The sequence below is a fragment of the Oncorhynchus nerka genome, linkage group LG6 (assembly GCF_034236695.1).
Source record: "Oncorhynchus nerka isolate Pitt River linkage group LG6, Oner_Uvic_2.0, whole genome shotgun sequence".
Taxonomy (NCBI): domain Eukaryota; kingdom Metazoa; phylum Chordata; class Actinopteri; order Salmoniformes; family Salmonidae; genus Oncorhynchus; species Oncorhynchus nerka.
Window position 1 is genome coordinate 40,378,495 of NC_088401.1, and position 27,474 is coordinate 40,405,968.

Consider the following 27,474-nt stretch of genomic DNA (forward strand, 5'->3'; position numbering starts at 1 on the left):
GTAAATGAATGTGTCTACACTACTGCTCCAGCAATACATTTCCACACTAAATTCATATTATCAGGTCAGATTAAATGTTCCATGTATATTGTCTGGCTGCAGGGAATTTACATCAAATGAGCCATACGTGTACACAATTCAATTTTAGTACAATACATTCACACATTTCACAGTCTTACCATTGGCCTTCATCAATAATTAATGGAGTAGAAGTAGAATATATTAATCTAGTTCAGTAATGTTTTTAGTAGGTCCACTGGAGTAAACTAACAGTGAGCTCATCGTCGCCACAGGTGATTGGTGCCACTCAAACTGTCCAATCACAAACCGTCTGTTTGACAATGCAAATTTTGGCTTGGTCAGCTGAGCTATAATCTTTTTGGACATGTTTTTCGCAACAGCTATGATATCCCTTCAAGTTCTGATGTTGGACAGCAAAATATTGATCCAACACACAATTTACAATGACAACCGAGAGAAATGTGTAGCTATGTTCTTAATACTGCATAGTGTTTGTGGATTGCTGAGCTAAAGCTAGCAACTAATAATGCGGACGGTTTCCTATGGCTAACGTTAGCTGGGATATTCGACTCATGTCGACCAGAGTTGTCATCGTCCTCCCTGGTGGTTTCTCTGGTAAGTTCATTTTCTAGTGTGGGGTTTGTCTCAGACTATCTATACTAGAATAAATATTGTAATGTACATTTTACAAGTTTTTGAATGTAGCTAGCCAAAGAAAAGGAAGACATTGGCTAATGTTAGCAAGCTAACGACGTTGGCTACGACGCCCATGTCTTAATTCACAACTCTCGTTTTTAAAAACGCTGGTGTAAAAGTAACTTGGATATCAAATGCCCTTCCCCACAATCTAGCCTGCTAGATACGCACATTTCTTATTCATCTATACATTTGTAACGTTATTTAACTTAGCTGTTAACATTAACTGTTCTCGTTCTTGAAAAAAAACGAACGTTAGCTAACTAAGTTAGCCCCGCAACATCTGTCTGGACTGTGTGACCAAACATTCGCTAAGGTCAAGAATTGAAAAGCTGTTATTAAATGTAGACTTTTTATCGTGGGCGTAACGTTAACTCGACAAGTTGGCTAGCTAACTTACCTAGCCAGTCAACTAGCTAACGGCGCTAGTTACCTAATTTTTTTATAACTGCAAATTATTCGACATTCGTAACTAAGTCAAGTGACCACCAAGCAAATCTCGCTAACGTACGATATTGTTGTACCATTTTGTGTCTCTGAACACTGCATTCTCTACCAGAAAGTTGGTTGGCCCTCTTTGAAGTCACACGTAGGTTGATGGATACTTCTGTGTATATATAGTTTAGTAATGTATGTGGACACGCCTTCAAATTAGTACATTCGGATATTTCAGCCACACCGGTTGCTGACAGGTGTATAGAATTGTGCACACCGCCATGAATTCTCCATAGACAAACATTGGCAGTAGAATGGCCTTACTGAAGACCAAACATTGGTCATTCAGTGACTTCCAACGTGGCACCTTCATAGGATTCCTTCTTTCCAACAAGTCAGTTCCTAAAAAATTCTGCCCTACTAGAGTTGCCCCCGTCGACTGTAAGTGCTGTTATTGTGAAGTAGAAACGTCTAGGAGCAACAATGGCTCAGCCACAAAGTGGTAGACCACACAAGCTCACAGAACAGGACTGTAGCGCGTAAAAGTAGTCTGTCCTCGGTTGCAACACTCGCTTCCGAGTACCAAGCTGTCTCTGGATGCAACGTCAGAACAAGAACTGTTCGTTGGGAGCATCATGAAATTGGTTTCCATATCCGAGCAGCCGCGCACAAGACTAAGATCAACACGTTCTCTGGAGTGATGAATCACGTGTCACCATCTGGCAGTCCGACAGACTAATCTGGGTTTGGTGGATGCCAGGAGAACTCTACATTCCCCAATGCATGCATAGTCCCAGCTGTAAAGTTTGGTGGAATTCTTTTTTCTGGAGCTTTTTTTCATGGTTCGGACTTGGCCCCTTAGTTCCAGTGAAGGGAATTCTTAACTTTACAATGACATTCTAGATGATTCTGTGCTTCCAGCTTTGTGGCAACAGTTTGGGGAAGAACCTTTTCTGTTTCAGCATGACAATGCCCCCCGTGCACAAAGTGTGGTCCATTACAGAAATGGTTTGTTGAGATCGGTGTGGAAGAACTTGACTGTCCTGCACAGATCCTCGACCCCATCGAACACCTTTGGGATGAATTGGAATGCCTACTTTGAGTCAGGCATAATCGCCGACACCCGTGCCCGACTTCACTAATGCTCTTGTGGCTGAATGGAAGCAAGTTCCCGCAGTAATGTTCCAACATCGAGTGTGGGGGGGTTGTTATAGCAGCAAAGGGGGACTCTATTACATTAAGGCCCATGATTTTTGAATGAGAGTTTTGACAAGCATGTTTCAACATACTTTTGGTCATTTAGTGTGTTTTCATTTATAAAGCCCTTTTACAAAAAGTCCCACTGTACCTAACATCTTTACTAAACTTTTGGACATACGAGTAACACACGTGGTCTCAGGTATCTATCGAAATCTTGATATTCCAGTTGTCTCTACTGAGTTAAGTAAATCAGCTTTTTGTTCCACAACTAAGGTCCAAGAAAACCATCTTAAATGTTCTTACATTTGATGTTTTAGTACCTTAAGGGCAATTCAGAAAGCTAATAGAGGATCTTATTACATTTTATATTTTGTGTGTATCTTTTGTAATTGATGTAATTCAGGGCCCATCTGTAAGAGACCTTGGTATCAGTATGACTCCCTGAACCTTTATTTTAAATAAAAAATAACTAGCTAGCTACTAGCTGAAATGTTTAATACTTTTGATTCTACTTATCTATCAAACAAATTGTACTTTGTAAACAACAGGTGTAGATTAACAGCGGAATGCTTACTTACCGGTTCTTTTCCAACAATGCAGAGTTGTACAATGCAGAAATGTATATACTCACTACTGTAAGTCGCTCTGAATAAGAGCATCTGCTAAAGGACAAAAAAAAGTTAAAGATAAGAAATGTTTTAATAGTGACAGTGAATAACGACTAAAAATAACCACAAATATGGTTCGTTTTTCAGGGGGACTGATTATTTCCCACCCCACTTTAGCTGGGATGGGTAGAAAAGTTCTCTCTACATGCCAATATGTATAAATCTATTAAAATGTATTGCATTGGGGGCTATGGAGGGGTTGGAGATAGGGATATGTATGACACAGTCCCCTTCAAACTACACATATTTGGTTGGTAGAGACCCCACTGAGTATTTCCCACCCAATTTTAGCTACAAGCCAATATGTATTCTATGTACAGTCTATAGTGTAATGCATTGGGGGCTATGGGGGTGGAGTGAAAAGCCAGCAGCAGGCTGTGCAACAGTACCCTTCAAAAACAAACAATATTTGTTGAGTAGAGACTAGTGTTGTCACGATGCCAACATTTTACTTATGATACCAGGTGAAGTATCGCAATACCACGGGGGGAAATTCAGTGGTCTCGCGTCCTGTTCGCCTTGTTCCCGTTTTCTAAACGTAATGCTCATGTGCTACACATCTGGCACTGATATTAATACTTCTACTCAATACAACACATTAACTTCATACTGTTAACTGTGTAATATATTGAACAAAAATGTAAACGCAACATGTAACGTGTTAGTCCCATGTTTTATGAACCGAAATAAAAGTTCCCAGAAATTGTCCATATGCACAAAAAGCTTATTTCTCTCAAATTTTGTACAGAAATGAGTTTATATCCCTGTTAGTGAGCATTTCTAATTTGCCAAGATAATCCATCCACCTGAAAGGTGTTGCATATAAATACGCTGATTAAACAGCATGATCGTTATGCAGGTGCACCCTGTGTTGGGGACAAAACAAGGCCACTCTAAAATGTGCAGTTTTGTCACACAACTGGGATATGGACTGGGATATGTTCCGGATAGCGTCGAACAACAACATTGATATACTGTGAGGAGAACAAGTATTTGAACACTGCCGATTTTGCAGGTTTTCCTACTTACAAAGCATCATTTTTATCATGGGAACACTTCAACTGTGAGAGATGGAATCTAAAACAAAAATCCAGAAAATCATATTTGTATGATTTTTAAGTAATTAATTTGCATTTTATTGCATGACATAAGTATTTGATACAGCAGAAAAGCAGAACTTAATATTTTGGTACAGAAACCTTTGTTTGCAATTAGAGATCATACATATCCTGTAGGTATTGCACACACTGCAGCAGGGATTTTGGCCCACTCCTCCATACAGACCTTCTCCAGATCCTTCAGGTTTCGAGGCTGTCACTGGGCAATACGGACTTTCAGCTCCCTCCAAAGATGTTCTATTGGGTTCAGGTCTGGAGACTGGCTAGGCCACTCCAGGACCTTGAAATGCTTCTTGCGGAGCCACTCCTTAGTTGCCCTGGCTGTGTGTTTCGGGTCGTTGTCATGCTGTAAGACCCAGCCACGACCCATCTTCAATGCTCTTACTGAGGGAAGGAGATTGTTGGCCAAGATCTCGTGATACATGGCCCCATCCATCCTTCCCTCAATACGGTGCAGTCGTCCTGTCCCCTTTGCAGAAAAGCATCCCCAAAGAATGATGTTTCCACCTCCATGCTTCACGGTTGGGATGGTGTTCTTGGGGTTGTACTCATCCTTCTTCTTCCTCCAAACACGGCGAGTGGCGTTTAGACCAAAAAGTTATATTTTTGTCTCATCAGACCACATGACCTTCTCCCATTCCTCCTCTGGATCATCCAGATGGTCATTGGCAGACTTCAGATGGGCCTGGACATGCGCTGGCTTGAGCAGGGGGACCTTGCGTGCGCTGCAGGATTTTAATCCATGACGACGTAGTGTGTTACTAATGGTTTTCTTTGAGACTGTGGTCCCAGCTCTCTTCAGGTCATTGACCAGGTCCTGCCGTGTAGTTCTGGGCTGATCCCTCACCTTCCTCATGATCATTGATGCCCCACGAGGTGAGATCTTGCAAGGAGCCCCAGACCGAGGGTGATTGACCGTCATCTTGAACTTCTTCCATTTTTTTATAATTGCGCCAACAGTTGTTGCCTTCTCACCAAGCTGCTTGCCTATTGTCCTGTAGCCCATCCCAGCCTTGCGCAGGTCTACAATTTTATCCCTGATGTTCTTACAAGGCTCTCTGGTCTTGGCCATTGTGGAGAGTTTGGAATCTATTTGATTGAGTGTGTGGACAGGTGCAGTTAATACAGGTAATGAGTGGAGAACAAGAGGGCTTCTTAAAGAAAACTAACATATCTGTGAGAGCCGGAATTCTTACTGGTTGGTAGGTGATCAAATACTTATGTCATGCAATAAAATGCAAATGAATTACTTAAAAATCATACAACGTGATTTTCTGGATTTTTGTTTTAGATTCCGTCTCTCACAGTTGAAGTGTACCTACGATAAAAAATTACAGACCTCTACATGCTTTGTAAGTAGGAAACACTGCCGATTTTGCAGGTTATCAAATACTTGTTCTCCCCACTGTATAAGCTAGAGGTCGACCGATTTTTATAATTTTTCAACGCCGATACCGATTATTGGAGGACCAAAAAAGCCTATACCAATTAATTGGCAATTTTAAAAAGAAAAAGTTTTTATTTGTAATAATGACAATTACAACAATACTGAATGAACACTTATTTTAAGTTAATATAATACATCAATAAAAATCAATTTCGCCTCAAATAAATAATGAAACCTGTTCAATTTTATTTAAATAATGCAAAAACAAAGTGTTGGAGAAGAATGTAAAAGTGCAATATGTGCCATGTATGAAAGCTAACGTTTAAGTTCCTTGCTCAGAACATGAGAACATATGAAAGCTGGTGGTTCCTTTTAACATGAGACTTCAATATTCCCAGGTAAGAAGTGTTAGGTTGTAGTTAATACAGTATTTATAGAACTATTTCTCTCTACCATTTGTATTTCATATACCTTCTGACTATTGGATGTTCTTATAGGCACTTTAGTATTGCCAGTGTAACAGTATAGCTTCCGTCCCTCTCGCCTCTACCTGGACTCGAACCAGGAACACATTGACAACATCCACCCTCGAAGCATCGTTACCCATCGCTCCACAAAATCACGGCCCTTGCAGAACAACCACTCCAAGTCTCAGAGCGAGTGCTGTTTGAAATGCTATTAGCGCGCACCCCGCTAACTAGCTAGCCATTTCACATCGGTTACACCAGCCTAATCTCGGGAGTTGATAGGCTTTAAGTCATAAACAGCGCAATGCTTGAAGCACAGCGAAGAGCTGCTGGCAAAACGCACAAAAGTGCTGTTTGAATGAATGCCTCCTTGCCTACCATCGCTCAGTCAGATTGCTCTATCAAATATCAAATCATAGACTTAATTATAACATAACACACAGAAATACGAGCCTTTGGTCATTAATATGGTCGAATCCGGAAACTATCAATTCAAAAACAAAATGTTTATTCTTTCAGTGAAATATGGAACCGTTTTGTATTTTATCTAACGGGTGGCATCTATAAGTCTAAATATTGCTGTTACACTACAAATTAGTTTGCAACGAGCCAGGCCCAAACTGTTGCATATACCCTGACTCTGCTTGCCATGAACGCAAGAGAAGTGACACCATTTCACCTGGTTAATATTGCCTGTTAACCTGGATTTCTTTTAGCTAAATATGCAGGTTTAAAAAGATATACACTGCTCAAAAAAATAAAGGGAACACTTAAACAACACAATGTAACTCCAAGTCAATCACACTTCTGTGAAATCAAACTGTCCACTTAGAAAGCAACACTGATTGACAATAAATTTCACATGCTGTTGTGCAAATAGACAACAGGTGGAAATTATAGGAAATTATAGGCAATTAGCAAGACACCCCCAATAAAGGAGTGGTTCTGCTAGTGGTGACCACATACCACTTCTCAGGTCCTATGCTTCCATGCTGTGGCAAGAAAGTTTGCTGTGTCTGTCAGCGTAGTGTCCAGAGCATGGAGGCGCTACCAGGAGACAGGCCAGTACATCAGGAGACGTGGAGGAGGCCGTAGGAGGGCAAGAACCCAGCAGCAGGACCGCTACCTCCGCCTTTGTGCAAGGAGGAGCAGGAGGAGCACTGCCAGAGCCCTGCAAAATGACCTCCAGCAGGCCACAAATGTGCATGTGTCTGCTCAAACGGTCAGAAACAACCATTAGGTACCGAGATGAGATCATCAGACCCCTTGTGAGACCATATGCTGGTGCGGTTGGCCCTGGGTTCCTCCTAATGCAAGACAATGCTAGACCTCATGTGGCTGGAGTGTGTCAGCAGTTCCTGCAAGAGGAAGGCATTGATGCTATGGACTGGCCTGCCCGTTCCCCAGACCTGAATCCAATTGAGCACGTCTGGGACACCATGTCTCGCTTCATCCTCCAACGCCACGTTGCACCACAGACTGTCCAGGAGTTGGCGGATGCTTTAGTCCAGGTCTGGGAGGAGATCCCTCAGGAGACCATCCGCCACCTCAGGAGCATGCCCAGGCGTTGTAGGGAGGTCATACAGGCACGTGGAGGCCACACACACTACTGAGCCTCATTTTGACTTGTTTTAAGGACATTACATCAAAGTTGGATCAGCCTGTAGTGTGGTTTTCCACTTTAATTTTTAGTGTCACTCCAAATCCAGACCTCCATGGGTTGATAAATGTGATTTCCATTGATAATTTTGCGTGATTTTTGTTGTCAGCACACACAACACAACTATGTAAAGAAAAAAAGTATTTAATAAGAATATTTCATTCATTCAGATCTAGGATGTGTTATTTTAGTGTTCCCTTTATTTTTTTGAGCAGTGTACTTCTGTGTATTGATTTTAAGAAAGGCATTGATGTTTAGGGTTAGGTTCAGTCATGCAACGATTGTGCTTCTTTCGCAAATGCGCTTTTGTTAAATCATCCCCCGTTTGGCGAAGTTGGCTATCTTTGTTAGGAAGAAATAGGCTTCACACAGTTCACAACGTGCCAGGCGGCCCAAACTGCTGCATATGCAAGAGAAGTGACACAATTTCCCTAGTTAAAATAAATTCGTTAGCAGGCAATATTCACTAAATATGCAGGTTTAAAAATATATTATTGTTAATTGATTTTAAGAACGGCATTGGTGTTTATGGTAAGGTACACGTTGGAGCTACAACAGTCCTTTTTCGCGAATGCGCACCGCATCGATTATATGCAACACAGGACACGCTAGATAAACTAGTAATATCATCAACCATGTGTAGTTAACTTGTGATTATGATTGATTGATAGATTTTATAAGATAAGTTGCTAGCTAGCATTAAACTTATCATGGCTTCTTACTGCATTCGCATAACAGGCAGGCTCCTCGTGGAGTGCAATGAGAGGCAGGTGGTTAGGGCGTTGGACTAGTTAACTGCAAGATTGAATCTGAGCTGACAAGGTAAAAATCTGTCGTTCTGCCTCTGAACAAGGCAGTTAACCCACCGTTCCTAGCCTTCATTGAAAATAAGGATGTGTTCTTAATTGACTTGCCTAGTTAAATAAAGGTGTTAAAAAAAAAAATCTGATTGTTATGAAAACTTGAAATTGGCCCTAATTAAATCGGCCATTCCGATTAATCGGAAGTATAAGCTGATTCGGTGAGCGAGTTTATTAGCAAGTGCATCGGTGATGTTGTACCCACAGCGACAATTAAAACCTTCCCCAACCAGAAACCGTGGATTGATGGGAGCATTGCTTTTAATCAGGGCGAGGTGACTGGAAACATGGCCAAATACAAACTGTGTAGCAATTCCCTCCGCAGCAATCAAACAATCTAAGCGTCAGTATAGAGACAAAGTAGTGTCGCAATTCAACGGCTCAGACACGAGAGGTATGTGGCAGGGTCTACAGTCAGCCACCGACACGGCCCGCTACCAAAACCTGCGGTCTCTCCTTCACCGCAGCCAACGTGAGTAAAACATTTAAACGTGTTAACCCTCACAAGGCTGCCGGCCCAGACTACATCCCCAGCCGCATCCTCAGAGCATGCGCAGACCAGCTGGCTGGTCTATAATTAAAATTCCTCAAGCATACAAGTATTTTACATGATAGACTTCTCGTTAATCCAGCCACAGTGTCCGATTTCAAAAAAGGCTTTCCAGCGAAAGCAAACCAAACGATTGTTAGGTCAGAGCCAAGTCACAGAAAAACACAGCCATTTTTCCAGCCAGAGAGAAGAGTCACAAAAAGCACAAAGAGATAAAATGAATCATTAACCTTTTGATCTTCATCAGATGACACTCATAGGACTTCATGTTACACAATACATGTATGTTTTGTTTGGCGCGTTACGTTCAGTAGTTCCAAAACATCCGGTGATTTTGCAGAGAGCCACATCAATCATTTAGTAAACAATCCAAAATCACGATGCCCCGGCAAGTCCAAGCTAAAGTTCAGACGAAAAGTTATAACAGTTTGTAGAAACATGTCAAACGAAGTATAGAATCAATCTTTAGGATGTTTTTATCATAAATCTTCAATAATGTTCCAACCGGAGAATTCCTTTGTCTTCAGAAATGCAATGGAACAGAGCTCGCTCTCATGTGAACGAGCTCATGGCACTCTGCCAGACTCTGCTCAAACAGCCCTTATGAGCCCCCACTTCACAGTAGAAGCTTCAAACAAGGTTCTAAAGACTGTTGGCATCTAGTGGAAGCCTTAGGAAGTGCAACATGACCAATATCCCACGGTATCTTCAATAGGGCATGAGTTGGAAAAACTAGAAACCTCAGGTTTCCCACTTCCTTGTTGGATTTTTTTCTCAGGTTTTTGCCTGCCATAGGAGTTCTGTTATACTCACAGACATCATTCAAACAGTTTTAGAAACGTCAGTGTTCTCTATCCAAATCTACTAATAGTATGCATATATTACCAACTGAGCCTGAGTAGCAGGCAGTTTACTCTGGGCACCTTATTCATCCAAGATACTCAATACTGCCCCCCAGTCCCAAAGAAGTTAAACAGCCATCACTAACATTTAGTGGCTTCTGCCAACTTACTAACTCAAATCTCTAGCCACTTTAATAATGGCAAATTGGATGTATCACTGGCCACTTTAAACAATGCCACTTTATATAATGTTTATATACCCTACATTACTCATCTCATATGTAAATACTGTACTCTATACTGTCTACTGCATCCTGTCTATGCCGTTCGGCCATCGCTCATACATATATTTATATGTACATATTCTTGTTCATTCCTTTACACTTGTGTGTATAAGGTAGTTGTTGTGAAATTGTTAGATTACTTGTTAGATATTACTGCATGTTCAGAACTAGAAGCACAAGCATTTCGCTACACTCACATTAACGTCTGCTAACCGTGCGTATGTGACCAATAATTTTTTTTTTTGACACCACTCTCTCGCCCACATACACACACACTGCTCCCAACTAAAATGTTTGTCACCAGAAATATATATTTTTAAATATAATTTAGGCCTATATGAATCCTACCTTTTTTGAATCATTCATGAGTGGCAGACACTTTTCCTTTTAATTCCTGTGCAATAAAAAAAGAATACCTAATGTGACATGGTTTGTGAAATTCTATCAAATGCGTGCAACATCCTGCAGGAAGAAAATGGGTAGCTCTGGTTATGATTCATTTATTTATTTTGAGCTAGAGACAAGCCGTTTGCTATGCTGTAATGCTGCAAGCATGTCTGTCGCAAAGTTTTTCTTCTCTGGCACTGCTGCTTGACAGTGAACTTGCAAAGCATATACTCAGACTGGCTTGTGCTCTTGGTTATACCAGGGATTCAATTATATACAATGTATCACTTTAGCTCGTGCTGCTCTAATGTAACAGCAGAAGACTGATCAGGGTCTCCATCCTCGCTCTCCATCACCGCTAAATTCTATATATTTAAAAACTGATGGTGGAATAGATGCGGACGGAGAGGAGAGCAGGTGAGTGAGAGCTGGTAGGGGATGCATCTGGCTGTTCACAGCTGCCACACATGATATGTGCGCGAAAGTGAAGTGGACATTATTGGAGCGGTGCATACGAGACTAGTTGCTGTTCCTTCAACAATTAAACAGAACCTATAAACTGACTATGAACATTTTATAACAGGCGCCAGCGGGTTCTTTAGATAGGTAGGGACAAGTTATTTTATAAAAACATTTTATATATAGTTTTGGTACCGTGATATAACCGTGGGACTGGTATACCGTGCAACACTAGTAGAGACCCTACTGAGTATTTTCCACACCTCTTTAGCTGAGACAGGGAGACCAGTTCTCACTACAAGCCAATATATCCCATGTAAAGTTTATTAGCTTATTGCATTGAGGCTATGGAGGGGGTGGCGAACAAAGTGCTGCTGGATATGTATGACACAGCCCCCCTCCAAAACTACACATTTGGTTAGTAAAGACTGCTGAGTATTTCCCACCCCACTTTACCTGAGACGAGTAATAAAGTTTTCCTCTACAACCCAATATGTATAATGTGTATTGCATTGCAGTAGGGTTGGGCAATATGGTTTAAAAATCATCAACTGTTTTTTTAAAGGTTTTATTTTTACGTAGAACTTAAAGGTCAAATACACAGCAATAGTCGACTGAATTGAGGGCTTGTGAAGTTATACCTAGGCTAAATATAGGCCTTCCACAACCAGAAGAAACCCTAATAATAAAATTATTTGAACTTGTTTTTTTTTGCAATAATCACTGATCTGGCTTTTAAGTTTGAAAATGTAATTTTTTTGTTCCAAATTTAACTAGAGCCATGCATAATGCACATTCACTAATGATGACTAATTTATTGTAGCAGGCATTAGGCTATTGAAAATTAAAATAGATCTCATCAACAACCTCTCAAGCCCACGTGCTGGTGATTAGCCAGCTAGTCTTTATATTTCAAGTTTAGCCAACTTGGATCTATTTGCTAGCTAACAAGGTTGAACTGTTATTGTTATGAACACATCCTGTCTCCAACTGTTTGGAAAGCATGTTAGCCTGTCCACTTTGTTCAGATGTTGAAATCAAGTGGCCTGCCTTATTTGTAAGAATGTGAACGAGTTGCCAATTTCTTAAATTGTTTTATGCTTATTGCACTTTCATAAAGCAGACTAGACAGCTAGTAAAACTTTCTTTGGCTAAAATGCGGCTAGCTGTAAACGGAGCATTCGTTTTCAGCAATTCATGTAAATTGATACTATCATTTTAGTTGTCTGCACTGCGTGTAATTTGAGTAGGTGAAACCTAAAAAGTGTATTGTTTAAAACAATGAACTTCTCTTTCTGTCAAATAATCTCTCAATGCGTTTTGGTGTCCATATTAGAGATTATTTTGGACCAAGCCTCAAATGGAAATAGTGAGTTGAAACTGCTTGCCAGAGAGAAAGATGTGGTCTAAACTTTGTTGGAGTGAGAGACATTCTTTGTGTATAAACCGAAGAGGTGAAGCGAGAGGTTTCCCTTGCTAAAATATGTTCAAAATAAGGGCAATGTGTTTCTATGGGCTTATTTTGGAATAATCTTGTCGCTTTGGGACAACTTAAATTGTAAGTGCGGAGACGTACATCTCGAGTAGTGCGGTCTGAGGCACTACATCTCAGTGCTAGAGGCGTCACTACAGACCCTGGTTCGATTCCAGGCTGTATCACAACCGGCCGTGATTGGGTGGCGCACAATTGGCCTTGCATCGTTAGGGTTTGGCCGGGGTAGGCAGTCATTGTAAATAAGATTTTGTTCTTAAATGACTAAATAAAGGTTAGATTTAAAAAAAAAAAAAAAAAAAACCTTGTCATTATATAAACATCTCTGGTGTGAATGGGGATGGTACACACAGCATGAAGGAGCAAATGAGACGAGAACAAGCAGACACAAACTCTCATAAAAAGGGAAAATAACACAACTTTGATTCTTGCGATACAGGCTTTTGAAATATCAATTCAAATGAATTTGAACAATTGCCCAGCCCTACATTGCAGTGGGTGGAGTAATGAGTCACCAGTACTCTGTATTAAACCCGTTGCCCAGCACGAGACAAATTTGAAGTTTAAGACTATTGAGTAATTCCAGTAACTTATATTTTATTAAGTGTATTTCTTCAAATACAGCCTACACTATCTGTAGTATAATTTGATGAATTTCATTTATCAATAGATTTTTTTCGAAGGTGGTTGCAATACTGGGGAAAACTATTTGTTTTTGATATTCCCAACGTTTAGCATGTCTTTGCAGGGGGACTCTTAAATCTGTTATCGTGCTCCCAGCATAATATCATACTGCTAAGTGAAATGGTAATGGTTGACTGGCTAGTAGCCACACATGCTGATGTTCTTGCTGGCTACATTTAAATCAAATGTTATTGGTCACATACAAAATGCTTGTGACTTGAATCTAGCTAGTAACAATACATCATACATCATCAACTCCAAACATGGGTATATCCCTGGGACAACTCTTACCCTACGAGGTTGGAAAACTGCTGGTTTTCTGTTCTACCTAATTAATTGCACCGACCTGGTGTCCCAGATCCAAACCAGTCCCTAATAATGGGGGGGAGAAGCAGTGGAACTTTCTTTAAGATCCAGATTTGGAATTTGAGGGTATAGGTTTAATGTCCTTTGGACAACATGTACACAATGACATCAGTTTAATTTCGGTCTCTGCTTTCCAGGCCACTATCCCATTCCCAAGTGGATGATAAGCATGGAGTACGTTCTTAGCGTGTGGACTACACACCCCCACTCTACAGGCAGGAGACCACACCCTCCTATCAGTACAGGTGAGATTAAGCTATATGCATTCATACAGTGCCTTCGGAAAGTATTCAAACCCCTTCCCTTTTCCCACATTTTGTTATGTTACAGCTGGGGATGCATGATATATTGGAATTTAGTTCAATGCCGCAGTTAAAAAACGATGTCAAAGCTACCGTGCATACCTATATAACGTAGGTACATGATGTAATGACGCCACATAAAATTTTGCGCTACAAGTGCCACACAGCATTCCTAACCTAGCCCACATTGTCTGCTGTGTGGATCGAGCAGTCAACAAGTCGAGCAGTCATTCGAAAGAATAAGATCATTCAAAAGGCAACTCAAAAGGCAAAATTCATTAACGTCAAGATAATGTAATTCATTGCCCTTGACGATCAACCGTTCTCTCGTGGGTGATGTTGGCTTTCGCCCACTGGTCGGGCTCCGGTACACACTACCAAGTGCGCTATTTTTCAGATGTTGCCCTACTGGAGTTGCACAGTACTAGCGTCACTGCTATTGGCTTCTCAACATAGTGGGGCAAAAAAGTATTTAGTCAGCCACCAATTGTGCAAGTTCTCCCACTTAAAAAGATGAGAGGCCTGTAATTTTCATCATAGGTACACTTCAACTAAAAAAAATCCAGAAAATAACATTGTAGGATTTTTAATGAATTTATTTGCAAATTATGGTGGAAAATAAGTATTTGGTCACCTACAAACAAGCAAGATTTCTGGCTCTCACAGACCTGTAACTTCTTCTTTAAGAGGCTCCTCTATCACCCACTCGTTACCTGTATTAATGGCACCTGTTTGAACTTATTATCAGTATAAAAGACACCTGTCCACAACCTCAAACAGTCACACTCCAAACTCCACTATGCCAAGACCAAAGAGCTGTCAAAGGACACCAGAAACAAAATTGTAGACCTGCACCAGGCTGGGAAGACTGAATCGCTGTAAAGCATAATTTCAAAATCTGAGACGACAGGTGGGTTAACAAAAGGCTAAGCTGTGTTTTGCAATATTACACTTGTGATTTCATGAATATTATTTTTTTTTAGTAATATTATTTGACTGTTGCGCAATGCTATTCAGCGGTTGCTGACAAATGATCCCGCGACAGGGATGGGTAGCGTCAAGAAGTTTAAAGTACTGACTTATGTAAATGGGATATCTGTTTTTCATTCTTAATACATTTGCAATAAAAACGAACCTCTTTCTGCTTAGTCATTATGGGATATTTTTTTTCGATTGATGTTTAACTTCTTGCGTCGAGCCATCCCGGATCCGGGATCGTGACTACAGCCTCAAGCCCATTACCATAACGCAACGTTAACTATTCATGAAAATCGCAAATGAAATGAAATAAATATGCTAGCTCTCAAGCGTAGCCTTTTGTTAACAACACTGTCATCTCAGATTTTCAAAAATATGCTTCTCAACCATAGCAAAACAAGCATTTGTGTAACAGCATTGATAGTTAGCATAGCATTTAGCGTTAGCATTCAGCAGGCAACATTTTCACAAAAACCAGAAAACCATTGAAATAAAATAATTTACCTTTGAAGAACTTCTGATGTTTTCAATGAGGAGACTCTCAGTTAGATAGCAAATGTTCAGTTTTTCCTGAAGGATTATTTGTTTAGGAGAAATCGCTCCATTTTGTGCGTCACGTTTAGCTAAGAAAAAAACCTGTATCCAGGATTGTGTAAATCTATCCGCAAGCTCATTACCATAATGCAACGTTAACTATTCATAAAAATCGCAAATGAAATGAAATCAATATGCTAGCTCTCAAGCTTAGCCTTTTGTTAACAACACTGTCATCTCAGATTTTAAAAAATATGCTTCTCAACCATAGCAAAACAAGCATTTGTGTAACAGTATTGATAGCTAGCGTTAGCATTTAGCAGGCAACATTTTCACAAAAACCAGAAAACCATTCAAATAAAATCATTTACCTTTGAAGAACTTCGGATGTTTTCAATGAGGAGACTCAGTTAGATAGCAAATGTTCAGTTTTTCCTGAAAGATTATTTGTGAAGGAGAAATCGGTCCGTTTTCTGCGTCATGTTTGGCTACCAAAAAAAAACGAAAATTCATTCATCAAAACGCCAAACTTTTTTCCACATTAACTCCATAATATCGACTGAAACATGGTAAACGTTGTTTAGAATCAATCCTCAAGGTGTTTTTCACATATCTCTTCATGATATATCGTTCCTGGAAGTCTCCTCTCTGTCTCAGCAATTTCAACAAAGGACACCGGGCGGACACCTGGTAAATGTAGTCTCTTATGGCCAATCTTCCAATGATATGCCTACAAATACGTCACAATGCTGCAGACAACTTGGAGAAACGATAGAAAGGGCAGGCTCATTCCTGGCGCTTTCACAGCCATATAAGGAGACAATGAAAAACAGAGCCTCAAAAATCCTGCTCATTTCCTGTTTGAAGTTTCATCTTGGTTTCGCCTGTAGCATCAGTTCTGGGGCACTCACAGATAATATCTTTGCAGTTTTGGAAACGTCAGAGCGTTTTCTTTCCAAAGCTGTCAATTATATGCATAGTCGAGCATCTTTTTGTGACAAAATATTGCGCTTAAAACGGGCACGTTTTTTAAATCCAATAATGAAATAGCGCCCCCATAGGTTGAAGAGGTTAAAAAATAAAAAATTATTATCATTTTAGAATAAGGCTGTAACAAAATGTGGAAAAAGTCAAGGGGTCTGAATACTTTCATAATGTCGGCCAAAATCTATCTTCTCCCACTGCCGGCCACTGGGCTTCCTCTCATCACCATATTTGGTGGTGAGTGGTAATGTCAAACGGATGCTTCAGATTTAAACATCCTGTGAAACATCTGGGGCCTCCTTTTATAACCGTTGTGTAAAATGTACACAATCTACTTACACCATTTCTGAAAAGACTTAGCAAGCACAAACATATTGATTTACTAACTTGGCGCATGCCATATTGTTCCGGTTATAAATCAAACCGGTTGTAAAACCGCTTGTGAACGAGCATTGTAACGCCGCCTGATAATCGCCCGTCATTCACCTTTTATGGTGACAATAACACCCTTTATTTTCTGTATATTTTGGAAGTAGGCAAAGACACAGTATCTAAAGGAAATATCAATGGGGAACATCAAATGTTTTTGGGGATGCATACAGAATATTTTATTTTTCAGGCTACAGCAAATGTCACTGACTGTTTCTGAAAGACAAAATGATTGCAAATTGTTGTGGACCTGTAAACAGTTTAAATTCATGTTTTGCATTTACTTTTCCCCAACCTAAATAGTCTGCACTGCCTGTGAATTCTGAAACTTTGTCTACTCAAAAAAGAATTAAACTACAGTACTCAATATTTAAAGGTGTTCTTAATGTTTTGTACACTCATTGTAGATGCCTGTTAATAATTATTTTAGAATGCAAAGATTAAACAAATGACCAGGACCAAATCCAGGCTTTTTCACCTGGTTTTACTGATTTTCCTTATGAACTGTAACTCATTATAACTGTTGATATTGTTGCATGTTGCGTTTTTTAAATATTTTTGTTCAATATAGAAGACCAGTTGAAGTATGACAAAACGCTTTGCAGTACTTAGGGAATGCCACAAGAGGGTGACATTGACTAACATATAGGTCCCCTAAAATTACAGTACACTGAATCGAGGTTTGCTTTTCAAATTTGGTTAGCAAATAATTTGGGGAGGTGCGTATATTTGTCCTGTTACAAGTGTCAGTAAGACCAAGGAGCTGATCGTGAACTATAGGAGAAAGAGGGGAGAGCACATCCACATCGACTGGGCTGTTGTGAAATAGGTTGAGAGCTTCAAGTTCCTTGGGGTTTACATCACTAAGGACTTAACATGGTCCACACACACCTGCACGGCAGTGTCTTTTCCCCCCCAGGAGGCTGAAAATATTTATGGACCCTTGGATCCTCAAAGTTCTACAGCTGCACCATCGAGAGCATCTTGACTGGCCGCATCACTGCTTGGTATGGCAAATGCACGCCCTTGACCGCAAAGCGTTACAGAGGGTGGTGCGGACAGCCAAGTACACCACTGGGGCTGAGCTCCCTGCCATCCAGGACCTCTATATCAGGTGGTGTCAGAGAGCCTGAAAAATTGCAGAAGACTCCAGCCACCCAAGCCATAGACTTCGCTCTGCTACTCTCTGGCAAACAGATTCTGAAACAGCTTCTACCCCCAAGCCATAGGACTGCTAAATAGCCAGACTGGTGAATAGTCAATTAATGGTACCCAAACTATCTGCACTGACCCTACACACACACACACACACACACACACTCACTAGACTATATTATATATCTACATATTGTCATCTACACAGACACACACACACACACTACATTGACACATTCACAGACACTACATACGCATACCAACAACACAAACACACATTACACACTTTTTACACATCATTTGCAGCTGCTACTCTCTTATTTGACTCTTATCAATCCTGATACCTAGTCACTTTACCCTGCCGTCGTGTACATATCTATTTCAAATACCTTGTACCTCTGCACATTGATCTGGTACTGGTATTCCCTTTTATATAGCTCCAATCTTGTATTTTATTTTATTCCTCTTGTGTTACCATTTTATTTTTAAACTCTGTATTGTTGGGAAGGGCTCTTAAGCAAGCATTTCACGGTAAGGTCTACACCAGTTTTATTAGGCGCATCTGACAAATACAATTAGATTTCTTGCCTAACCCAACTTCCCCTGAGACACCCGCAGGGAGTGAGGTCACGGCCAGGGTCATCATTTCTCACACCAGTCTGCTGCACTTGTGTTCAACTTCTCAAGTAGCCCATCTAGAGTTTGTGCATTCCTTGTAACGTGTAGAAACTTTTGTTTGTTTTACAGTTAAAATGAGTTACACTACATGACCAAGTATGTGGACCCCTGCTCGTCGAACAACTCGTAAAAAAATCATGGGCATTATTATGGAGTTGGTCCCCCCCCCCCTTTTGCTGCTATAACAGCCTCCACTCTTCTGGGAAGGCTTCCCACTAGATGTTGGGACAGTTGCTGCGGGGACTAACTTCCATTAAACCATTAGCATTATTGTGGTTGGGCACTGGCTTGCGTCGGCGTTCCAATTCATCCCAAAGGTGTAAGATAGGGTTGAGGTCAGGGCTCTGTGTAGGCCAGTCAAGTTCTTTCACACCGATCTCGACAAACCATTTCTATATGGACCTCACTTTGTGCACATGGGCATTGTCATGCTGAAACAGGAAAGGGCCTTCCACAAACTGTTGACACAAAGTTGGAAGCACAGAATCGCCTAGATAGAATGTCATTGTATGCTTTAGCGTTACGATTTCCCTTCACTAGAACTAAGGGGCCATGCCCAAACTATATATAAAAAAACGACCCAGACCATTATTCTTCCTCCACCAAACTTTACAGTTGCCACTATGCATTGGGGCAGGTACCGTTCTCTTGGCAATCGCCAAACCCAAATTTGTCCGTTGGACTGCCAGATGGTGAGCGTGATTCATCACTCCAGAGAATGCGTTTCCACTGCTCCAGAGTCCAATGGCAGCAAGCTTTACACCACACCAGCCAACTCTTGGCATTGCACATGGTGATCTTAGGCTTGTGTGCGGCTGCTCAGTCATGGAAACCAAGTTTGTGAAACTGATGACAAACGGTTATTTTGCTGATGTTGCTTCCAGAGGCAGTTTGGAACTCTGTAGTGACTGTTGCAACCGAGGACAGACTATTTTTACACGCTTCAGCGGCCCCGGTCTGTGAGCTTGTGTGGCCTACCACTTTGCGGCTAAGCCGTTGTTGCGCCTAGACATTTCAACTTCATAATAACCTCATTCACAGTTGACCAGGGCAGCTCTAGCAGCACAGAAATTTGATGAACTGACTTGATAGCCAGACTGGCTATTTGATAAGTCTGACCATAATTCTATCCTCCTGAGAACTGCTTTCAAGCAAGAAGCACCAGTGACTCGATCAATAAAAAAGTGGTCAGATGGAAAGCAACAGGACTGTTTTGATAACACAGACTGGAATATGTTCCGTGACTCTTCCGATGGCATTGGAGTACACCACATCAGACACTGGCTTCATCAATATGTGCATCAACGATGTCGTCCCCACAGAGAGTGTACGTACATATCCCAACCAGAAGCCATGGATTACAGCCAACATCTGCACTGAGCTAAAGGCTCGAGCTGCTGCTTTCAAGGAACGGGACTCTAACCCGGAAGCTTATAAGAAATCCTGCGATGTCCTCCGACGAACCATCAAACAGGCAAAGCGTCAAAGGACTAAGATCGAATCATACCACACCGGCTCCAACGGATGTGGCAGGGCTTGCAAACTATTACAGACTACAAAGGGAAGCACAGCCGAGAGCTGCCCAGTGACATGAGCCTACGAGATGAGCTAAATTACTTTGATGCTCGCTTCGAGGCAAGTAACACTGAAACATGCATGAGATCAGCTGTTCCAGACGACTGTGTGATCACGCTCTCCGCAGCCGAAGTGAGTAAGACCTTTTAAACAGGTCAGCATTCACAAGGCAGCAGGGCCAGACAGATTACCAGGACGTGTACGAAGAGCATGCGCTGACCAACTGGCAAGTGTCTTCACTGACATTTTCAACCCCTCCCTGTCAGTCTGTAATACCAACATGTTTCAAGCAGACCACCACAGTCCCTATGCCAGATAATACTAAGGTAACCTACCTAAATGACTACCAACCCGTAGCACTCAGGTCTGTAGCCGTGAAATGCTTTGAAGGGCTGGTAGTGGCTCACATCAACACCATTATCCCAGAAACCCTAGACCCACTCCAACTTGCATACTGCCCTAAAAGATCCACAGATGATGCAATCTCTATTGCACTCCACACTGCCCTTTCACACCTGGACAATAGGAACACCTATGTGAGAATGCTATTCATTGACTTCAGCTCAGCGTTCAACACCATAGTGCCCTCAAAGTTCATCACTAAGCTAAGGACCCTGGGACTAAACGCCTCCCTCTGCAACTGGATCCTGGACTTCCTGACAGGCCGCCCCCAGGTGGTAGGGGTGGGCAACACGTCTGCCACGCTGATCCTCAACACGGGGGCCCCTCAGGGGTGTGTGCTCAGGCCCCTCCTGTACTCCCTATTCACTCATGATTGCATGGCCATCAAGTTTGCTGATGACACAACAGTGGTAGGCCTGATCACTGACAACGATGAGACGGCCTATAAGGAGGAGGTCAGAGAACTGGCATTGTGCCAGGACAACAACCTCTACCTCAATGTGAGCAAGACTAAGGAGCTGATCGTGGACTACAGGAAAAGGCAGGGCAGAACAAGCTCCCATTAACAGGGCTGTAGTGGAGAAGGTTGAGAGTTTCAAGTTCCTTGGTGTCCACATCACCAACAAACTATCATGGTCCAAACATACCAAGACAGTCGTGAAGAGGGCTTGACAAAACCTTTTTCCCCTCAGGAGACTGGAAAGATTTGGCATGGTCACCAGATCCTCAAGAAGTTCTACAGCTGCACCATTGAGAGCATCCTGACCGGTTGCATCACCTCCTGGTATGGCAACTGTTCGACATCTGACCGTAAGGCACTACAGGGGGTAGTGCGTATGGCCCAGTACATCGCTGGGGCCAAGCTTCCTGCCATCCAGGACCAAGATCATGGGCAGTGTCAGAGGAATGCACGTAAAATTGTCAGACTCCAGTCACCCAAGTTATAGACTTTTCTCTGCTACCTCACAGCAAATCACCACCGGTGATAAATAAAGGTAACAAAAAAACAATGCCACTTAATATAATGTTTACATACCCTACATTACTCATCTCATATGTATATACTGTACTCGATACCATCTACTGCATCTTGCCTATGCCGTTCTGTACCATCACTCATTCATATGGGGCGACAGCGGCAGCCTAGTGGTTAGAGCGTTGGACTAGTAACCGAAAGTTCAAATCCACGAGCTGACAAGGTACAAATCGTCATTCTGTCCCTGAACAAGGCAGGGGCTGTTCCTAGGCCATCATTGACAATATGAATTTGTTTTTAACTGACTTGCCTGGTTAAATAAAGGTAAAAAAAAAAAATATATATATATATATATATATATATATACATACATATACACTGCTCAAAAAAATAAAGGGAACACTAAAATTACACATCCTAGATCTGAATGAATGAAATATTCTTATTAAATACTTTTTGCTTTACATAGTTGAATGTGCTGACAACAAAATCACACAAATTATCAATGGAAATCAAATTTATCAACCCATGGAGGTCTGGATTTGGAGTGACACTCAAAATTAAAGTGGAAAACCACACTACAGGCTGATCCAACTTTGATGTAATGTCCTTAAAACAAGTCAAAATGAGGCTCAGTAGTGTGTGTTGCCTCCACGTGCCTGTATGACCTCCCTACAACGCCTGGGCATGCTCCTGATGAGGTGGCGGATGGTCTCCTGAGGGATCTCCTCCCAGACCTGGACTAAAGCATCCGCCAACTCCTGGACAGTCTGTGGTGCAACGTGACGTTGGTGGATGGAGCGAGACATGGTGTCCCAGATGTGCTCAATTGGATTCAGGTCTGGGGAACGGGCGGGCCAGTTCATAGCATCAATGCCTTCCTCTTGCAGGAACTGCTGACACACTCCAGCCACATGAGGTCTAGCATTGTCTTGCATTAGGAGGAACCCAGGGCCAACCGCACCAGCATATGGTCTCAGAAGGGGTCTGAGGATCTCATTTTGGTACCTAATGGCAGTCAGGCTACCACTGGCGAGCACATGGAGGGCTGTGCGGCCCCCCAAAGAAATGCCACCCCACACCATGACTGACCCACCACCAAACCGGTCATGCTGGAGGATGTTGCAGGAGGATGTTGCAGGCAGCAGAACGTTCTCCACGGTGTCTCCAGACTGTCACGTCTGTCACATGTGCTCAGTGTGAACCTGCTTTCATCTGTGAAGAGCACAAGGCGCCATTGGCGAATTTGCCAATCATGATGTTCTCTGGCAAATGCCAAACGTCCTGCACGGTGTTGGGCTGTAAGCACAACCCCCACCTGTGGACGTCGGGCCCTCATACCACCCTCATGGAGTCTGTTTCTGACCGTTTGAGCAGACACATGCACATTTGTGGCCTGCTGGAGGTCATTTTGCAGGGCTCTGGCAGTGCTCCTCCTGCTCCTCCTTGCACAAAGGCGGAGGTAGCGGTCCTGCTGCTGGGTTGTTGCCCTCCTACGGCTTCCTCCACGTCTCCTGATGTACTGGCCTGTCTCCTGGTAGCTCCTCCATGCTCTGGACACTACGCTGACAGACACAGCAAACCTTCTTGCCACAGCTTGCATTAATGTTCCATCCTGGATGAGCTGCACAACCTGAGCCACTTGTGTGGGTTGTAGACTCCGTCTCATGCTACCACTAGAGTGAAAGCACTGCCAGCATTCAAAAGTGACCAAAACATCAGCCAGGAAGCATAGGAACTGAGAAGTGGTCTGTGGTCACCACCTGCAGAACCACTTCTTTATTGGGGGTGTCTTGCTAATTGCCTATAATTTCCACCTGTTGTCTATTCCATTTGCACAACAGCATGTGAAATGTATTGTCAATCAGTGTTGCTTCCTAAGTGGACAGTTTGATTTCACAGAAGTGTGATTGACTTGGAGTTACATTGTGTTGTTTAAGTGTTCCCTTTATTTTTTTTGAGCAGTGTATATTCTTATGTACATATTCTTCATCCCTTTACACTTGTAAAGGTAGTTGTTGTGAAATTGTTAGATTAGATTACTTGTTGGTTATTACTGCATTGTCGGAACTAGAAGCACAAACTAGCTACACTCGCATTAACATCTGCTAACCATGTGTATGTGATTTGGAACGGTTGATTGTCAAGGGCAATGAATTCCATTATCTTGCCGTTAATGGATTTCGCCTTTTGAGTTGTCTCGCTGAAATGTTCTTACTCTTTCAAATGACTGCTGGACTTGTTGACTGTTCGATCCACACAGCAGACATTGGTCTAGGTTCATTACATCATGTACCTACATTATATAGGTATGCATTGACATCCGCTTTGACATCGGTTTTGCAAATCGTTTGTTAAACGAGACATCGGGCCAATGTTGGCATTTTTAGCTAATATCGTACTTGCCGATGTATCGGGCATCCCTTGTGGGAACTCTTCAAGACTGTTGGAAAAGCATTCAATGTGAAGCTGGTTGATAGGATGCCAAGAATTTGCAAAGCTGTCATAATGGGTGGCAACTTTGAAGAATCTCACATATAAAATATTTTGATTGGTTTAACACGATTTTGCTTACTACTTGAGTCCATATGTGTTATTTCATAGTTTTGATGTCTTCACTTTCATTCTACGATGTGGGAAATAGTACAAATAAAGAAAAACACTTGAATGAGTAGGTGTGTCCAAACTTTTGACTGGTACGGTGTATTGCATTTTTTATTTTTTTCTGATACGTTTTGTGCAAAATATTAATTATCACTGCAGGGCGGTCTGTCTCTGTACTGTTGAATAAAAAGTACATTAGTACTGCAAGTGATTTCGTTCCCCGGTATCGCACAGTTTTCAGCTGCCTATCCTAATATGTGAATATCAGTCCGTTTCTACGGAGGGAGCGTGAGTACTATTCTTTCACCAGGTTTCCACTAGTTACCATAGCCACAAAGTCAAAATTGACTGTCGTAAAAGTGAATGAAAACATATCGGTTTTTTTTGGTCTTAATTTAAGTGTAGGAGTTGTTTAGTTTTTTAAAATTTTAAAATCACATTTAAGAAGAAATTGTAGAAATAGGCGGGGTTTGACTTTCTGGTTGTGGTAACTAGTGATATCCCCTTCCCCTAGTGTTCCCGCCCCTCGGGGCTCCGCGAGCACGCATGCGCGCGATACCGTAAGGGAATGGCTGTTGTGTGATCGGGGGTTGGGCCGCCAGGAGCGAAGGGACAGCTGCAAGAATTTGTAATGTCCGCCATGTTGGCTATGGCGTATTGAACCAGGGAGGGAGAGTGGAGCCTCGGAAAAAAAAGAGACCGACAGTAGTAATCGACCAAAATCCGGGCCTTCCCGGCTCCCGTTCGCATCGCCGTATACCTGCCCTGGTACCAAGCGAACGGTTGACTTCTGATGAACATCACAGATCCATCCATGAGAACTCAAACCAGTACTGCTGTGAACATTATTAGATCGGTAGATTTATGCTGCATCTCACATTATAAAAAATGAGTAAATTGTCGTTTCGGGCACGGGCGCTGGACGCTACCAAGCTTCTACCCGTTTTCCGCTGCGAGGACTTGCCAGACCTGCACGAATATGCCTCTATCAATCGGGCAGTGCCGCAAATGCCAACTGGGATGGAGAAAGAGGAGGAATCGGTATGTTTTATTATCGCTGTTAGATTCATATTTAAGATGTTTGCACTATGTTCACAATATGGGGGTCGCCCCTATCTTGCCTGCGCAAGTTTGCACAAAATGGCTGCCGTGTCGGTTTTCTGTGAAGTGTAAATTGCGACGAAATGTGCGTGTAACACCGACATTTTACCGTCAACATTATCCCAGCCGTGTATTGTTTCGAATGTAGGTTAGTAAGCCGTGTTGTAATCACTTATTTCACTTGGATTTACATTGGAAAACACAAAGGGGTCACGTGATTCTTTTCGCATCCGCCATTTTGTTTACGTTGTCTTTGCCAAAAACACAGTTGGGGATGGGCTTTGAAGTGGTGCCATTATCACGAACAAATACCAGGGGGAGACACTGAGTCGACATGTCTTTCCTATGCATGTTTTGAATGGGCTACACATTTGGGGACAGATCGGTAAAACAACCATCACGCACGACGCTGTGGGACTGGCACTACCAGTCAATAACTGAACAGAAACGTGCACACTCTAAGGCGCAGATACCTCTTGCCAGACCGCACAAGCTTTTTTCTAATACATATGTGTGCACAAAAGCTATGCTTAGCCGAGTGTCTCAAATTTGTATACCCATAGTCGAATTCTTTCAAGCTTGAACTACAACTGACAGAACATCTGCAATTTAGAAGCCAGTCCAGGTATTCATAAAAGCACCTCGGAGTAGAAGGCTGTAGTAAACTAGTTATGGAAGTAAAGAGCACCTGCCTAAGGGTAATGAAGCACATGATCTCCTGAATATAATATAGCAGATCTGAGTGCTGATGTGGTGTGCATATTTTTTGCCTGTCGGGGGTGAGGCAAAACAACCCCGTTCTGGGTTATAATCCAAAACAAACCCAGTGACCAATTTTGAGCATTTTGGTGTGATGATCGGCAATGTCTCAACTAGAGCATTGGAGGGATGGGGGTGCAGTAGTGCAGTCAATTTAACTACCAGAAGAATACCGCCAGCCTGTCTCCCTTCCTGTGCTCTGTTATGTAACCTCCTGGAGTGACAGAGGAGAGAGGTGTTTTACTACAGGGGCTCAAGTGATATGCAGCATGGCTTCTTTGCTGTCTGACCCTCATCTACCCCGATGGGAACTGGATGGAAAACCTGGACTATTCTCTTTATAGTGCATTACTTGTGTCTTACTGTACATTGGGTTAGTGGTCCAGAAGTTGTGACATCTGGGACACAGTCTTGGGGCTGGTTGACTGGGGCAGACTGAATGGATGAACTGCTAGCTAGCTTCCCCTGACCAGGTTGTTTTATATCTGGAAAGCAAAACTCTGTGGCTGGCGGTCTATAGTGAAACCATAGAAATCATCAGCATAGATATTTTATACTTCTCAATGTTTTATGGAATGTTGGAAGTGTTGTTTCCCCATCATGCTTTGCTCTAGGACATGGGTAGGCAACCCTATTTTTGATTTAACCAACTTGGAAGACCAGGTGTGTTGAATTTTAGGCAATAACTGAACTGATCAATTAGCTCAGATGGGCAGGTGTTGTCCCTAGTTTAAACACAATCATGCAGCACTCCAGGAACAGGGTTGCTTACCCCTCTAAGAAATATGACTGTTTGGCTTGACCTATGTATTTTTCCTTGACTGTCTTCTAGTTCCATTAACTCAAATTATTATTTTTGTCTTGGTGGATTTCTCTTTGCACAATTAAGCTACTTGGTTACTGAATGGACTGTGCCAAACCTGTATGAGGTCTTGGATTTGTTTGATGGGTGAGCACTAGGCCAGGGGTTCTCAAAGTGAGGTCCATGAAGGTACTGCAGTGGGTCCCCAGCATCAATTTTTTTTTAAACTGATTCAACATATTTTGGCCAACGGATCCTTGGAATAAGATGAGGCTGTAAAACAATACAATTTGATATTAATCTACAACAGGGATGGGCTACTCCAGTCCTCGGGGGCCTGATTGGTGTAACCCTTTTGTCCCAGCTAACACACTAAACTAATGTTCTGTTTAGAATGCAGTTTGTTTAATCAGCTGTGTTTTTCTAGGGATGGGGGGGGGCACACAGCCCCAGCCCTCGGACTAGTTTCCCATCCCTGATCTACAATTGATCTTGTTAACCCTGCACAACATGGGTCTGGGAGGCTCACAGGAATATATTTTTTATGGGCAGTTCTCTACTTTTCAACTCAATATTTCTTGTGTTCCCCCAAAATGTTTTTATTTAAAGTAACTGTCCA

General features: G+C 42.1%; 1 protein-coding gene across 4 annotated transcripts in view; it reads left to right on the forward strand.

Moving 5' to 3' along the window:
* Positions 1–360: 360 nt before the first annotated feature.
* LOC115130439 (enhancer of polycomb homolog 1-like) overlaps positions 361–27,474 on the forward strand; it is a 77,792-nt gene continuing 50,678 nt past the window's right edge. The window contains exons 1-2 of one of the 4 annotated variants that reach the window (XM_065019558.1): positions 361–636; positions 13,714–13,821. Coding sequence is in view for 2 of the 4 variants with exons in the window: in XM_065019557.1 (XP_064875629.1) it covers positions 25,082–25,234 (153 nt within the window). In the remaining 2 variants the exon portion in view is untranslated. Of the gene's footprint in view, positions 637–13,713; positions 13,822–24,784; positions 25,235–27,474 lie in introns of those variants that run through there. The other 3 variants (XM_065019559.1, XM_065019557.1, XM_029661587.2) reach the window with 3 other exon arrangements.